Genomic DNA, 16,596 nt, shown 5'->3' with positions numbered 1-16,596 from the left:
TTCTACTCCTGCAACAATTGTAAGACTTGTAAGAGATTGCGACCCTGGTGACACTCAATTTAGAGACATAAACGTGCGCATCAGACAACTTGTAGACACAAACAAGCGGGAAAAATGGGAGGAACACCTAAAGAACTGTAACCTCTCCGCCGGTATATGTAGGTAAACTTGTGCCAACGTTAAAGTCCCTCTCAATTCCGACTAAGCGCAATGGCAAAATTTTCATTGCCTTTCGCGATAAAGTGCTATCGGATGCAAAGAAATACGCAAACGCTTTTTGTCGCTTTATCTAATGCATTCCTTTGTTCACAAATCTAGACGGCACGTCAACAGTTGGGCTACTAAAACCTGAGAAACTAGCTCACATTTTCAAGACTCATATCGTCCAATATCTCTCCTATCGCCAGTACCCAAGACACTTGTAGCCGTACTGCTTTATTATTTCACCGCAAACCTGCGAATTCCGCAAATAGTATAGCACCAATACTGCGCTAAATGCCATCGACACACAGTTTAATTGTGGACTGAATCAAAAACCCCACCGTAGAACAGTACTCGTAGCGCTAGGCTTATCAAACGCCTTTGATACAATCAAAGCACATTACAAGTCTTGGAAGCGCCCACCATTTCATCGGTGCAGTTCAGGAACGTCACATCAAAACCTAGAAGAATTAAATAAAGGGTGTGTCCTATCCCCCCTTATGTTTGACTTTTACATATCGAAGCACCCTTCCCCACCATTATGTCCTACGCCGATGTCTGCGCGATAATGGCAACAGGTCCCGACACATCCATCGATGAGTTATGCAATAAAATCAACGACAATCTCCCTAATCTTTCCAGTTTTTTCACCTGAAATCTGACACTGTCACGACCAGATCCTTGGCGACCTTATCTACAATGTGGACATGGCAAATGTGACCATATTGGACATCCACGTCGATGGCATTGCGCTACCGACTTATGTACATACAAAAATACTGAATGTGACGTTCGTTGCAGCCGCAATTGTACCTTAAGTCCAGGGCTGTAACAAAATCCTCCAGTCTCTTGCCGGCAGCACTTGGGACAAAGATAGAGAGGCGCTCATACCCACCTATAAAGCGTTGGGCCGCCCGCTAGTATGCTAGACGTCCCCAATATGGTCGCCAAGGCTAAAAGAAGCACACGGGAGGAAATCGCAGGCCTGTCAAAACAACGCGCTAAGAGCTACCACGGGACGTCTTCTCATATCTCCGGAACATCATTTACACAGTGAGGCGACAATACTCCCCATAACGCAAATATATGAAATGCTGAGCAAACTAGTCTCTACTGAATACTCAGAAATCTGGGCATCCCAGCAGACATATGATTAAAGAGGCCCGCCTCTCTGGAACTTAAGAAGTCATCTCCGCATTATGAAGAAATCCGGTTTTAATAATAACCACTATGAAGGGAAGGAGCATGAAAGGGCCTCAAACACATCCGCAAAACGGCATCGGATTGCCCGGTGAACGCCCTTCTTAAAAACAAATACCCTAAACTCGCAGTTGAGGAAAAGCAGCTCCCTAGAGAAACACACGTCATTCTAGCTCAATTTTGATCTGGGCCGTATCGTGTATATTTCCCTGATCCGATGAACCATTTCAGAGGTAATGCGATTGAAAAAATTTATTTCGATCATCGATCGTATAACACGGTACGGGCCCTGGATACTGTAAAGAGTTAAACTCTTACTTATACAGAATCAAACCCTGCTGAAACCGCAAGTTTCCTCGGACTACCGTTAGAGGATATTGATAACAATTAGTGAGTGGTCACACCAATTGGGTGGGGCGAAGCACTGCTACAACAACAACAACATGAATTGGAAATATCTTCGAGAGCACATATTACAATATATCGACGGTTTAGTGTGCAAAATTGGTAACCGATATAAAAAAATTGACTTGGCAGACAAAAATCTATTTCAATTTTTCGTGGAAAGCATAGGAAATAAACTCGCTATATTTTTTTTTACTTTATGTGTGGTTAATATTTGAGGTAACGGTTTTGTCTGTTTGATGCATTAGGTCCTACTCTATCAAACAGCATCAGAAAGTAATTTTTAGAGAAAATGGTACCTATCAGTTTTACGCTGCAAGCCCTACTTGGAGTATAATTATATGAATGCACACTCCCTTTTGCAAGACTTATCATATTAGGAATTTCGAGCGAATACCGGTGATGCAGATTCCGTTGTTACGGATATATCCATATGGAAATTTGAGTTTGTATGGTAGGTGCCACACTCTCTTTCCAATATACCTCAATTTTAGTTAAAATTTTGACATTAACAATATTGACAGCCATGCCAAGTTTCAGCAGTATGAATTAACCGGTACAGGAGATATACAATATGGATATCAAAATTGTATGGGAGGTGCCACATTCCCTTTTCCAAATCCTACAAATTCGTGCATATTGCATGCAATCGGAAAAAAGGAGCGTCCAAAAAAGGAGTTCAAAAGTTTGCGAGTGGCGTATTTATATATAGAAAAATGTGTGTAAATAAATGAGTCTCACTCTCAATTTAAAACAAAGAAGTAGGACAATAGTAAGATTATTCCGATGTCTACCAGCACCATTCGTAGCCATGTTGTTGGGCTTGTTGTGGGAAAGATCACTTCCAAAAACGAGCGTTTCGCCGCAAAGGACTATCAACATCGATAACACTCCCTAAAACCTTCGGCTAGTGTCCTTATCGCTACAAAAAGAAGATGCGTAACGCCGCAAACCGGACCAAGGCGAGGGTTTTCAATATAACATTTATATGCGCCTACGTACCATTAGATAATGCGACCGACGCGGCTAAGGACTCCTTGTATAAGAACCAAGAAAAAAATACGATGTTGTGACATTAAAATCATGGGTTGTTTAATCGAAGAAGGCGAAACCAAAACGATTACTTCGTGATCGACGGCTGCTATATCACCAGGTTGCTAGATAAGCGCCGATTACTTTATTAGTGGCGGCGGCGTAAATTTTGTAAAATGCTGGCGACCTTTAATGTATAATGAAGTTTTTATTCGGATACATCTTTTAAGAACAAATATTTTATATCCATTTTTAGGCCACCAACAATATGATTTCATATCTGACATTTTCGTTGTTCTTCCACCCCCAACTATTGAATTGATAAATCTGTCCTCACCGAGTCCCTTAGCAGTTCAACCATCGACATCGAAGGCTCATTCAGCTGTATCTACCGCACCCTCCACAAAAAGGAACCAGGTTCCCCAAAACCCCTCTGCGGAATCTGAACCGCCGGCTAGTAGATTGATTACTGTCCCGATTAAAAAGTAGATTTTCTTGTCCAGATTCGAGAGAAACACTACAGAAGAGGACCTGAAGTCGTACGTCATAAGTAAACTTAAATTTGCACTGAAAGAAAAAGACTGGTAAAATCAACCGAAATACGGGTCAATTCAACCGAAATTTCTGTTAATTTTTATCCATCGCAACAAGATGTTGAATCAACTGCACACAAATCGTTGATTCGTAATTGGCTGTTTTAGTAGTCAAATGAACACAAAAAAAAAATTGTTGCGACAGCTTTGTACGAAAGTACCTATGTTGCCATATAAATAAATAAATGTAAGGCGCAATAAACTCCGAAGATATTTAAGGCCGAGTCTCTTCCAATTTACGTCGTGCTCCTCTTGATTTTCCCTACAAATTGGCCGGACGGGACCTACATGTTTTATGCCGACTCCGAACGGCAACTGCGAGGCAGATGAGTCTTCACTGAGAGCTTTTCATGGCAGAAATACACTCGGAGCGCTTGCCAAACACTGCCGAGGGGCGACTCCGCTTAGAAAAGTTTTCTTCTAATTGAAAAACCTTATTTAAAAAATTTTGATGTTGCTTTGCCCGGGGTGCGAACCCAGGGCATACGGTGTGGCAGGCGGAGCACGCTACCATCACACCACGGTGGCACTTACTAACCGAACGTCAATTGGGCTTACATCAAATATGCTGGCACTCATTAAACATTATGCAGTTTATTATTTTTGTTTTATTAAACGCACTTTCGCCAAATTTTATATTTTATAATTTATTTAATTTATAGTTTTGAACTTCGCTTTGCAAATAGAAATGGAAATAGGAGTCACAGAACTGATTCTCAATTCTTTTGGCTGCAGCTCAGCTCATTCTCAATTTCTTCTCTCGCATGTAGTTGCCACACTTGATTGTTTCGAACAAAACTTGTATAAATGTTTGATATAATATTTTAAATAGAGAAATTGTAAGTTATAGAAAAGTAAAGAATCAAATCGCTAGAAGGTAATACACCACTGGAGTAACTTTACATGTAATTCGGCAAGTTCAATTTTCGTAACACTTTAAGTTGAAACGATTCAAAAACAACTCAAACGTTTATGCTGTCGGAAACATAAACATTAAAAAAGGATGTTTTTTATTATCTTATTAAATTCGTTCGCGTGAGTGAAAATTCGTAAAAACTTGAACAACTTTGGAAAAATCCTGTTCGTTCAAACAAAACTTTTGCAACAAGAGGGCGCAATTTTGCATTTCGCTTGGGGGAGAAGTTGCAAAATTGTACCCGATAAATAGGTGTCCCGGTATCTCATAATTTTTTGCACAGTAAATTCAAAAAAGGCTTTTCGCTTTATATTGATAACTGAAAAACTATTTTTTTGTTGTTTTCCCATTTTGCGTGTTTTTTCGATTTGGTGGTTTTCTTATTTTGGGAGTTTTTTTAACAAGTGGCACCATCGTCATAAGTACAAAGTATAGAGCGCAGTGAGCGTAAAATTGAAATTTGCTCATGTATTGACTGTTGATCGCTGTTGAAATGACCAGTGAGATCAGTTGTGTTAACAGAAAAATCAGTTATATTGACCAGGAATCTGTCAATTTTACAGAATTTTGTTTACTTAAGAGCGACAATTTCTCTTCTGTTGAAATGACTAAACTAATTTGTTCGTTTGACAAAGAGCTTGGTCGAATTACCCGTAATTCGATCAATTTAACCGAATCTCCGTTAAGTCAAGAACAACAGAACCGATTTGTTGATTTTACTAGCACCATTTCTTTCCGTGTGATAATGTGACTATTCCTAAATTTAATTTTATGTATCCTAGAGACATTTTGTCATTTAGGATTGACGTATCCGCGCATCACTTTGAAACAATTTTGAATAATTCATTTTGGCCACCCGGAGGCTTTGTGCGTGAATTCGAGCATAGACGCAACGTTAATATTCGTAATCTTGTTACCGTTCCTCATAACAATAATGCTGCAAAAAATTTAATATTAAATCTTTCCTTAATATATTTTATCAAAATCTAAGAGGCCTAAACACGAAACTAACTGAACTGTACTTGAAATCATTTAACTGTAATTACAATATCATCGCTTTTACTCATATTTTTAATTCCGATATTCTTTGCAATGATTACCAAATATATAGAACTTGAACAGAGTTGGAGGTGGAGTTTTGCTCGCGGTACATTCTTCTATACCTTCCGCTGAGGTAAATTTACCTGTTATAGAAGCTACGGAATTTAAGTGTATTAGAATCCACCTGGGAATAGGTTTTACCTATATTGCTATTTGCTATATCCCACCATCTTCAGATCCCTCGGTGTATATGAACCATATTTCGTTACTGAAAGATATCAGTTCAATATTGAAGCCTATTGACTCGATAATTGTCTTGGGTGACTTTAATCTTCCGAACGTATCATGGACCACATCCGAGCATGGTATTGTACCGGTTTCTTCAAAATTTTCCAGCATCGACTTTTTAGCCGAAATAACTGAACTTTGTCTAAGACAGATAAATATTATTTCAAACATGTTCGGCAGGGTACTTGATTTGGTATTTGTTGATGATACATCAAAATCCATTCTTAGGAGGGGTGAACCTCTTACTGTACCTGAGGACCCTTACAATCCTTCGCTGGATATAGTTTACGAATTGGAAGAAAGTTCTCGGAGTTGCACTACCACAGAAAACGACTCTAGTTTTAGACTCGAATTCGCGAAGGCTAATTTTAATCAACTCAACCAAATTTTATCTACAGTAGTGCTCGTTGCCGGAATACACAAAATTTTGTGTGCCAACTTAGATAATACAAAGCATTCCAGTTTGATTACAAACTCAACAGCAAATGGCATTCTGCTGATAAATTCACAATTTTTTCGAATTTGTCGAGTGCCTTTGGGCATTTATAAATTTTATATAAAAAATATACGTTCGTGATATTTCTGTCTGTGACACAGTCCATGTACTGAAGCGCGGATCCATCAGCGATGCGGGCACTAGTATATCGTTTATTGGAAATCTATAGCCTAGTTTGCTTCTTATATTTTTTTCATTTTCTGGAATAAATGAAACTGTTATTTCGGTTAGAATAATTAATGCAAGAGAAATAATATATGGATATGAATCGCCCGATAAAATGTTCACGTCTTTGAATTTCTGTAAACAGTCAACTTGTACAAACGCTGTGATTCAGCCTCTAGTAAAACCAAGTCACTTTTATTGCAGTTTGGAATGAATTTATTGCGGTTTTTTGAGGTTGTTGTTGTAGCGATAAGCACACTACCCGCAGGCCGTGGGGAGTGTTATCGATGTTGATGGACCTTTTCCCGGATGCAGATCCGGTACGTTCCGGTAACAAACTCCATTAAGGCACCGGCGGTCTGACCATCTCGGGAGCGATTTAGTATGACCACATGAAATCTTCAACCTAGATTTATGAGGAACTTGGGGATCGCCAGAGCCTCGGCGTTAAAGTAACAGGATTCGCCACAGGTAGGTGAGGTCGACAATTGGGTTGGAGAAGCTATATTTTGCGCGGCAACACCTTGAAAAGGTTGCGTTACACAACCCCTTAAATCAATTTGGTATTCTAGTCGCCTCTTACGCCAGGCATATCTGCCGCGCGTATGTTCGAAGCCCCCTAACCCGCTGGTCGCCCTCGACAGTTATTTGCCAAACACCCCGTGTGTATTTCTGTCATGAAATGCCTCTCATTGAAAACCCATCTGCCTTGCAGATGCCGTTCGTAGTCGGCATAAAACATGTGAGTACCGTCCCGCCAATTTATAGGGAAAATTAAAAGGAGCACGATGCAAATTGGAAGAGAAGCTAGGTATAAACGTCCTCTTTATATAAAACTGTTTTCTATTACTAAGACAATTCAAAACTTGTTTAATTAAAATAGATAGAGCTACACTAATGTAAAACTGACACTTACAGTTGATAAGCAGATCATATCCAAATATTTCGGATTTACAGGAAATCCAGCTGTAACGAAACTATCACGTAACTTCAAATTGTCTACTTGTCCCATCTCATAAAGTACGTTCGCTAATAAATCAAAATGCAATGAGCCCTCGCCAGAAAATAATAGGTTTATAAGTGCTCGTTGAAATGATACGAGTAGACTATCTTGAAAGAGAGCTCGTTGAAATAGACGCCAACGTTCATTTACTGTCTGCATCGATAATAACACCTTGCGCACTAAATTTGGATCATTTCCGGATACTAGCACTTGCCCATAGGCATTTAGTATAGCCATAAAATGTTCTGGATGTAAATTTTCACTGCTACTTTGTAATAACGAGCCATTGTACTGCATATGCGGTTTGTAGAAATACTGCCACTTGTGAAGTAAAACACTGCAAAGCAAAATAACAACAACACATAAAACAAAAGCAAAAAAAATAAGTTTTAATTTAAAAAAAAAATTTTAAATGGAAATATATATATTTATATACCTATCGAAAAGTGTATAGACCATGTAGCTTATATCTGTACCATCAACTAAGCTGGAGTCATGATGTTGTTGCAAAAGTGGCAGCACATGCTCAATGGTAAAATTTAATATGGATGGTAGCATTGTGGTCCATGTATTACCCGGTTGTTGCACGATTATTTGGAGCATTTGCAATATTTTCTCCAACACAGTCAATTGATTAAGATTTAGTTGTTCTCTGTAAATAAACGAATTGAAGCAGAAGAACGTGGTAGAAAACAATAAAGAATTCTTGATTACCACATAGACTACTCACCTGCTACAAACAGTTATGTAGAGCGTGATCATATCTTTGATGAATTGTGATCCAACTTGATTCAGTAAGCTACGTAATATACTCAAACTAAATTCGGCTGCTGAGATGGATAAGGAACTATTGCTTATACCAAAATTGTTGAAAATCATTAATGTTTTTGTAATGATTGGCTAATATGAAAGAAATAGTAGGTTGGAAAGAGAGATAAGGGAAAAATTAGTAGTACATGACATTTTTTTATTTCAAAATAAATTTTTTTCGAAAAAGCGTCCTTTGTTATGTTAGTTCTTTCTGATGTCCCATAGGTTTTATATGGGTAATATAACTTCGACTTGTACTAGGTTAGGTTAGGTTGAACTTGCCGGTCTATGAGGACCTCACATAGACTGATTGAGTCCGTAGTGTTACCAGAAGTTTGTTTTAACGACCAAACTGAAAAACCCTATCAAAAACCAGGAGCTATGTTATAAAATAACTCCGTCCTCTTGGCAAATACTAGAAGCTTCCTAGGACTTAAGCCACTTGCTGCTTCTAGATCTGACAGCTTTATCACTCCTAATAGCTGGAGTCTTAGCCTGGCAAGTGCAGAGCACGAGCACGGAACATGCTCGATCTTTTCCTCCAATCCGCACTTCCTACATCTGCTATCACTGACCAAGCCTAATTTAAAGACATGTGACGCCAGAAGGCAGTGTCCAGTCAGAATACCCGTCATATGAGTCTACAGTCCTTTCTTTTTAATGATAGAAGCAACTTTGTTAGTCTAAGGTTGTAAGACCTACACATAATCTTCGAAACAGCCCCGCGCTTGAACCCACGCCTTTCCAGCTTGATCGATCATGTGCACCTCTCGCCTTCACTTAATCTCACCCAGTCTAATTGGGACGTCTACGGAGCAAGCTTCAAGGGATGCGCCCTTTTTAGCTAGTTTATCCGCATTTTCATTCCCATCTATTCCCATATGCCCTGGGACCCAATACAGATGTACGCTTCTCCCTGTCCCTTGACTTGTACTAAGTTTTATTAATTTAAAACGGACAGATAACCAATAGTCTGGAATGATCTATTGGAAGAGGAGGGGACCAAGGCCCCCTTGGCACAGTTACTTTTAAAATACTGTTTAACCATTTTTTGACTCAATCACACCAGAACGGCTAAGCCCAATTTTATGAAATTTGGTACACAGACATTAAATAGCCTGGAAGAATCAACTAGCAATAGTTTTTTCTTTTTCAAAAGAACAGGGTTGTTGTTGTTGTTGTTGTAGCAGTGCTTCGCCCCACCCAATAGGTGCGACCGATCACAAATTGTCAACAATATCCTCTAGCGGGAGTCCAAGGAAACTTGCTGTTCCAACAGGGGTGGACCATAATGAAAGGGGTGTTAAAGGCGTTGGTTCCACATTACAATTAAAGAGATGGTTGGTGTGATATTGGTACCGTATTACCTCATAATGCTTACGGAGATGACTCCTTAAGCCCCTGGGCGGTGTTGGCTCATCAATCAGATACCTGTTGGGATGCCCAGGTTTCTGGGTATTCAACAGGAACTGTTTGGTTAGCATCTCATTTCTCTCCCTGATGGGGAGTATTCTCGCCTAACTATGTATATATTATATGTAATATAATATATATATTATATGTAATAATATATATAGGGCAGGGTCTAATGGGTCAATGATATTGGCCGTGGATAGGTGTAATCTTATAGAGATCCAAACATTCCCATTAAATGTTTTTATAAATCGAAATAGTTCAGAGTGCGAAAAAATCCGATTCGTGAGAGTATGTGACTGGGCACAACTCGTTCAAACGATTATACAGAAAATACGTAGAACACTTTGCCCAGTGCTTCACTACAACACTTGTAGAATGTAAAATGAAGCAGAACGTTGAGATATTGCAAAGCGTTCTTAGATAACCCAGCATATGTGAGTGATTTTTGAAATAATAAAAGGTTTTCGAAATGGTCCATCGCAATATGCCAGTAAATGTTTCTTTCTTTTCAGTTTCTCTTGGAAAAAACATAATAATTGAAATTCAATTATTATAAGCCGGTGTTAAGCCCATGAATTCTTAAATATAAGTATAAACTGAACACACCATTAAACAAACATACATAAATATGTACAACCGAGCCCGAGTTTACAAAGCTTCTAATTCGCAACGAAGAAGAACTTTACAAAAACAAATCTACATGGCACACAAATCAATATAGAGACAAAATGTCTCAATTGTGTTGTTAGTGTAGAAATGAGAAAACCTGAATTAAGCATGAACACAAATACCAGCAGGATGGCCTAGTGGTTAAAGGCTACTGCAGTTTCACCAGGTGATTCACGGTTCGAATCCCGGTGAAACCTTTGATAACATTACAAAATTGCCTGATGATGATTACGTTGGCGGTTTTCGAAATGGTCCATCGCAATATGCCAGTAAATGTTTCTTTCTTTTCAGTTTCTCTTGGAAAAAACATAATAATTGAAATTCAATTATTATAAGCCGGTGTTAAGCTCATGAATTCTTAAATATAAGTATAATAAAAGATAGTCAATTACCGCCAGCGCAATCGATCCGCAGTCTCATTTGGTGTCAATATGTTTGCAAAAATTCTAAAACTATGATACAAAACGTGCATAGAGTTTTATTTACCTTAAATGCATTTGCCAACATGTCTTTTGTAGAGGTGCAGGAGTCCTTAAAGTATTCTAAAACTTCGCTAAAAATACTCAAAATATTCGGCATGACTGATGAAATTTTCGAAACTGATGAGTGCATATCAATTTCAAGAAGATTTTGTGCTAGACATTTTACGTACTCGCAGAGCTGGAAAAAAGTTGACAAGATGTAGGGCGATGTTTTAAATGAACAAGTAACTTGATTGTTATATGTATACCAGGGACGGAAATAATTTTTTTTTTTCGGAGTCGATAAAGTCCTGGTCAAAAAATTGGCCTAGGTGAAAATGTTTGAGTTCTCAGTTATCCCTATAGCAATATCAAGTCGAATAACGCATCCTTTTTATTTTTCGAACTTTTTCATAAAAGTCCACATATAAAAGTAAAATCTTTATTTTTATTTTTTGAGTCCGATAGAACTAGTTAAACTCGGACTTTTAAAAATAAAAGTCCGGAAATAAAGGTTAAATCCGGACTTTTATTTTTTAAGGCCAAAATAAAAGTCCGGCTTGATAACAAAGAAACGGCTTATCCAAATTAAAAAAAATTTTAGTTCGGATAAGCCGTTTCTTTGTTATCAAGCCGGACTTTTATTTTTAAAAGTTAAATAAAAGCGTTGGGCGCGTGAAATTTCTAAAAATGTTATTAAGATTCAGTTGGTCTTATACATATATGACTATCAATAGAAAGACTAAAACTTTATTTAATTGCCTATTATTTCTCATTCTATTTAGTTCATTTAGTGACTCATTATTACAAGGACTCTTTCCTGACAATTTGTTACAATCTAAGTCCTCAATACATAATCATTCCAAAGAGTTTACTCGACACTGCCCCACGTATGCTTGTACCTCCTCCAACTCCAAAATATTTTGATATCACTTCTACCGGACTGTATGTAATATTTGTTCCAAATATGAGCCAAATCGGACATCATAGGTCGCTTTCTATTCATGTATGTATTATGTGTTCCAAAAATTGACCAAATCGGACCACAAATACGATTTTTTTGAATATCTCAATCTTTGCGCCACCAAGCGGCGATTTTTTCATAGGTCGCTTTCTATCCTTGTATGCATTATGTGTTCCAAATATGAGCCAAATCGCACCACAAATACGATTTTTGTGAATATTTCGATCCTTGCGCCACCTAGCGGCGATTTTTTTCATAGGTCGCTTTCTATTCTTGTTTGTATTATGTGTTCCAAATATGAGCGAAATCGGACCACAAATACGATTTTTATTAATATCTCGATCCTTGCGCCACCTAGCGGCGATTTCTTCTCATAGGTTGCTTTCTATTCTCATATGTATTATGTGTTCCAAATATGACCCAAATCGGAACACAAATACGATTTTTGTGAATATCTCGATCCTTGCGCCACCTAGCGGCGATTATTTTTCTTCTTATTATTGCATTGTCATCGGGTTCTGAACTATATTCCAAGTTTCAAGCTTGTAGATTATCGGGAAGTTACTTAAATTTCAATTACAAAATTCGTTCACAAATGCCGTGCAGCCGTGCAGCCTGTCAAGTCAACCTAAATAAAACCGTATAAAAAGGTTCAAATTGTTTAAAACGGTGACTTGTACAGTAATGCGGAAAGGTCTATAGAGCTACAGCTGAGCCTCTTTGAACTTTGTTCGCCCGGCGAGAGCAACACATCTAAATTAAATTTTACCATTACCCGGAGAAACTCCAAAAACATCTAAGTATTTTTTTTTTTTATGTAAACCCGTACATGATTAGAACGCCATGTATAATCTTGTTGCTGCTCTTCGATGTTCTTCCACGGCAAAGCCAAGTAACCAAGAAGGCTTTTATAAATATTCGCTATACATTGACTTGGTAAATGCGTTAATTTTGGACCAGCTTGTATCAGTCGGGCAACGAGTAGGGTTTCCAAAAAGCATTTTGGTCTTATCACAGTCGAAATACAAAGTAACAATTGACCTTAAAACACAAAGCATTAGATATAGGGAAACTTTCTCAAGGTAAAAAATAGCATTACTCGCTGATATTGCTACTATTGGCGCAACCGCAACATTGCCGGGCAGGATTATAATGCCCAGCGCATCCAGAAGACATTGTATCACTTCATCTTGCCTCATGCTTATCGACATAGGTAATATGCTACGTAGCGCCATTAATATTTGAGCATATCTGTGAAAGAAAAAAAATTAAAGAAGTGAAGATTAAAACGTGACGTAATAGATAATACAGTACTAAAGTAATTTAGAAGCAGTTTTAAACGGTTTCACTTGTCACTTCGTAAGTATTTCGGAAGCATTTGGAGACAATTTCAAGAATACTTTAGGATAGTTTTAAGGATAGTATCGGATCTACTCGGATAGTTTCATGATATTTTCAGTACTCTCTGCATCATTTCTTGAGATAATTCCAGGCCATTTCGAGATCATTTTGAGGCCATCTGTGGATAATTTCGGATTATAATTGGGTTATTCCAGATTGTTTATTGTGAGACTATTTTGTAATCGTTATGGGATTGTTTCAGGATTGCTTTTGGAATTTTTTCGGGATAGCTTGAAGGTTTATATCGGGATCAGTTTATGTTTTATTTGCTTTGTGAGGACGGAGACGAGGGTAATTAACAGTAAATTAAACCGGCACCCAAAATAAAAGAAATAGTCTATACATGCATTTTGGGATTCTGATTCGGAATTTTTACCCTCTAAAAATCTTGAGATACTTGCAAAAAGTAAAAAGTGCGAAAATTCCGGCTATGAAAATAAAATTTAAAATTTTGCAATTAAGCATATTTCTTGTATTCAAATGAAAGATGACGCTCCGCCTATGGCAATATAGGAACAGGGCGACCCCCACCACACTAAATTAACCAGATGAAAAACGATTAAATTTTCTTGGTTTACCAATTGGCCTCAGTTAGCACAGCAAAGGAGCGACTTGCGCGTCTTGTTGGGCGTATGTGAGTATATATTGAATATTGTGGTTCTGAAATTAGGACGGCTATAAAATCATTTTTTTTCTAAAAGATGTTAATGGTTTTATAATCCGCAATAACAATGTATTTTTATACTCAGCGTGATTTGCACACATAGTATATTAACTTTGATTGGATAACGGTTGGTTGTACAGGTATAAAGGAATCGAGATAGATTAGACGTCCATATATCAAAATCATCAGTATCGAAAAAAATTTGATTGAGCCATGTCCGTCCGTCCCCCCGTCCGTCCGTTAACACGATATCTTGAGTAAATATTGAGATATTTTTACCGAATTTGGTACACGAGCTTATCTGGACCCAGAATAGATTGGTATTGAAAATGAGCAAAATCGGATTATAACCACGCCTACTTTTTATATATATAACATTTTGGAAGACACAAAAAACCTGATTATTTAGTAAATAATACACCTAGAATGTTGAAATTTGACGTGTGGACTGATATTGAGACTCTTGATAAAAGTTTAAAAAACAATTTTAAAATGGGCGTGGCACCGGCCACCTGTTATAAAATCAATTTTACAAATATTATTAATCATGAATCAAAAATCGTTAAACCTATCGTAACAAAATTCGGCAGAGGTTACCTTTACTATAAGGAATGATCTGAAAAAAAAATTAACCAAATCGGTTAAGGACCACACCCATTTTTATATAAAAGATTTTTAGAAGGGTCGTGGACGAATAAAATAAGGTATATCTTTGCAAAAAAGAGTTTTATATCAATGGTATTTCATTCCCCAAGTGGATTTATAACAATAAACAGGAAAAACTTCAAATTAAAAAAAAAAAGGGCATGGTACCGCCCCTTTTATGACTAAGCAATTTTCTATGTTTCGGGAGCCATAACTCGAAGAAAAATTCACGGATCGTAATAAAATGGGGTACACAAATTTTCCCTATAGCAGGAAATGATGAATGGATGAGATCAGTTAAAGACCGCGCCCACTTTTATATAAATGATTTTTAAAAGGGTCGTAGACGAAAATAATAAGCTATATCCTAGCGAAAGAGCTTTGTATCAATAGAATTTTACTTTCTAAATTGAATTATAACATTAAATTGGAAAACAGTAAAATTTTTGTAAATGGGTGTGGCACCGCCCCTTTTTTGACTAAGCAATTTTCTGTTTCGGGAGCCGTAACTCGAAGAAAAATTTAACGGATCGTGATAAAATTGTGTACACAAATTTTCCCTATAGCAGGAAATATTTCTAGTAAAAATGGACGGGATCGGTTAAAGACCACGGCAACTTAGATATAAAACAAGTTTAAAAGGGTCGCAGGCTAGAAAAATAATCTATCAACTTAGCAAAAAATAGTTTTTAATCAATGATATTTCACTTATCAAGTTTTATTGTAAGAGGAAATGGAGAGATATTTTTTTTAAACGGGCGGTGCCGCGTGTTCTGTAGAAAAATAATTCAGCTCATTAAATTTTTTTACAATAATAAGTACTTACAAGGCTATCAAAAATCAGCAATATGAAAAATAATTTATCTGAAATGAAATGTACAATTGAAGCTCACGCTGAGTATATAATGTTCGGTTACACCCGAACTTAGACACCTTTACTTGTTATTGAATAAAATAGCTGCAAAGCACTTTGAAAATAGTTGAAATAGTAGTTGTTGAAATTAATGATAGCATCGAAGAAATTGTAAATGGGGATGAAATAAGCGCAAATCACAGTAATCCATTTGAAACATTTAAATTTACTGACATTGTAGTGGACGATATTATTATTATCACAAAATCACTTAAAAACAAATATGGCGGCGACGAACTTTTATCGGAGGGTGTCTTTAAAGATGCCATGATATATACTGGTAATTTCTACAAAGATATAATTAACGAATCCTTAAACAGCGGTATTGTACCTAGTTACTGGAAAATTTCAACAATAATACCTGTGAAAAAAGTAAAAAATACAATGAAACCGGAGGAACTCCAATTAACACGTTACCTACAGATGAAAAAATTATGGAGACAGTGGTGAAGAATCAACTTGTGGCATACTTAGAGAAGCACAATGTGATTACCCCAGAACAATCGGGATTCAGGAAGAGCCATTCTTGTGAAACAGCGTTGAATATGCTAATTGCAGATTGGAAAGAAGACATAGCGGACAAAAAATTTACGGTGTCTGTCTTTTTGGATTTAAAACGGGCTTTTGAAACTGTCGATAGATCTGAGTTATTGGACGTTATGTTTAAAATTGGTATAAGGGGAAAGGCGTTGGAATGGTTCCGGAGTTATTTGGGTGACAGAAAAAAGAGAACGATAATTGGAAAGGAGGTTTCATCAGTGGTGGATGTTAACATTGGTTTACCACAAGGCTCGGTCTTGACGCCAATATTGTTTACATTGTATATCAATGATATCAAAATATGCTTAAAATATTGTAAAATACGTCTATTTGCGGATGATGCATTGCTTATCATAAGTGAAAAATATGCAGAATGTGCCATGCTGAAAGTACAAGAAGACCTGTACTCGCTATACAAATGGTTATGCCTTAGAAAACTGAAATTAAAAAACTAAGTTCATGATATTTTGTAAAAACACTAATATCATAGGTAACAACAGTTTAAATAATATTACGCTGAAGGTAAAAAACATGGAAATCCAAAGAGTAGACAAAATTAAGTATTTAGGAGTTTTGATTGATGATAATCTAAATTTTGGAGAGCATGTAACTTATCTGGAAAGGAAAATTGCACAGAAAATAGGCTTCATGTATAGAACATGTAAACATATCAGTCAAAGTCATAAAATATTGGTTTATCGTTCAATTATTGAACCACACTTTATTTATGGTCCTACTATTCTGCTATTAAGTAATGATATATATATTAAGAA

The 16,596-nt window shown here is 37.0% G+C and overlaps 1 protein-coding gene across 2 annotated transcripts in view; it reads right to left on the bottom strand.

Annotated features, from left to right (window-relative positions):
• ebo (ellipsoid body open) overlaps positions 1-16,596 on the bottom strand; it is a 40,407-nt gene that overhangs the window by 11,598 nt on the left and 12,213 nt on the right. For both annotated transcript variants that reach the window (XM_067785918.1, XM_067785919.1), the window contains exons 7-12: positions 12,760-12,911; positions 12,490-12,701; positions 10,722-10,895; positions 8,071-8,240; positions 7,777-7,992; positions 7,254-7,677 (exon numbers count right to left, since the gene is read on the bottom strand). In XM_067785918.1, coding sequence (XP_067642019.1) covers positions 7,254-7,677; positions 7,777-7,992; positions 8,071-8,240; positions 10,722-10,895; positions 12,490-12,701; positions 12,760-12,911 — 1,348 coding nt within the window. The remainder of the gene's footprint in view (positions 1-7,253; positions 7,678-7,776; positions 7,993-8,070; positions 8,241-10,721; positions 10,896-12,489; positions 12,702-12,759; positions 12,912-16,596) is intronic.

Source organism: Eurosta solidaginis, chromosome 4, assembly GCF_040869045.1.
Source record: "Eurosta solidaginis isolate ZX-2024a chromosome 4, ASM4086904v1, whole genome shotgun sequence".
NCBI lineage: Eukaryota > Metazoa > Arthropoda > Insecta > Diptera > Tephritidae > Eurosta > Eurosta solidaginis.
This window is presented reverse-complemented; position numbering and strand designations above follow the sequence as displayed.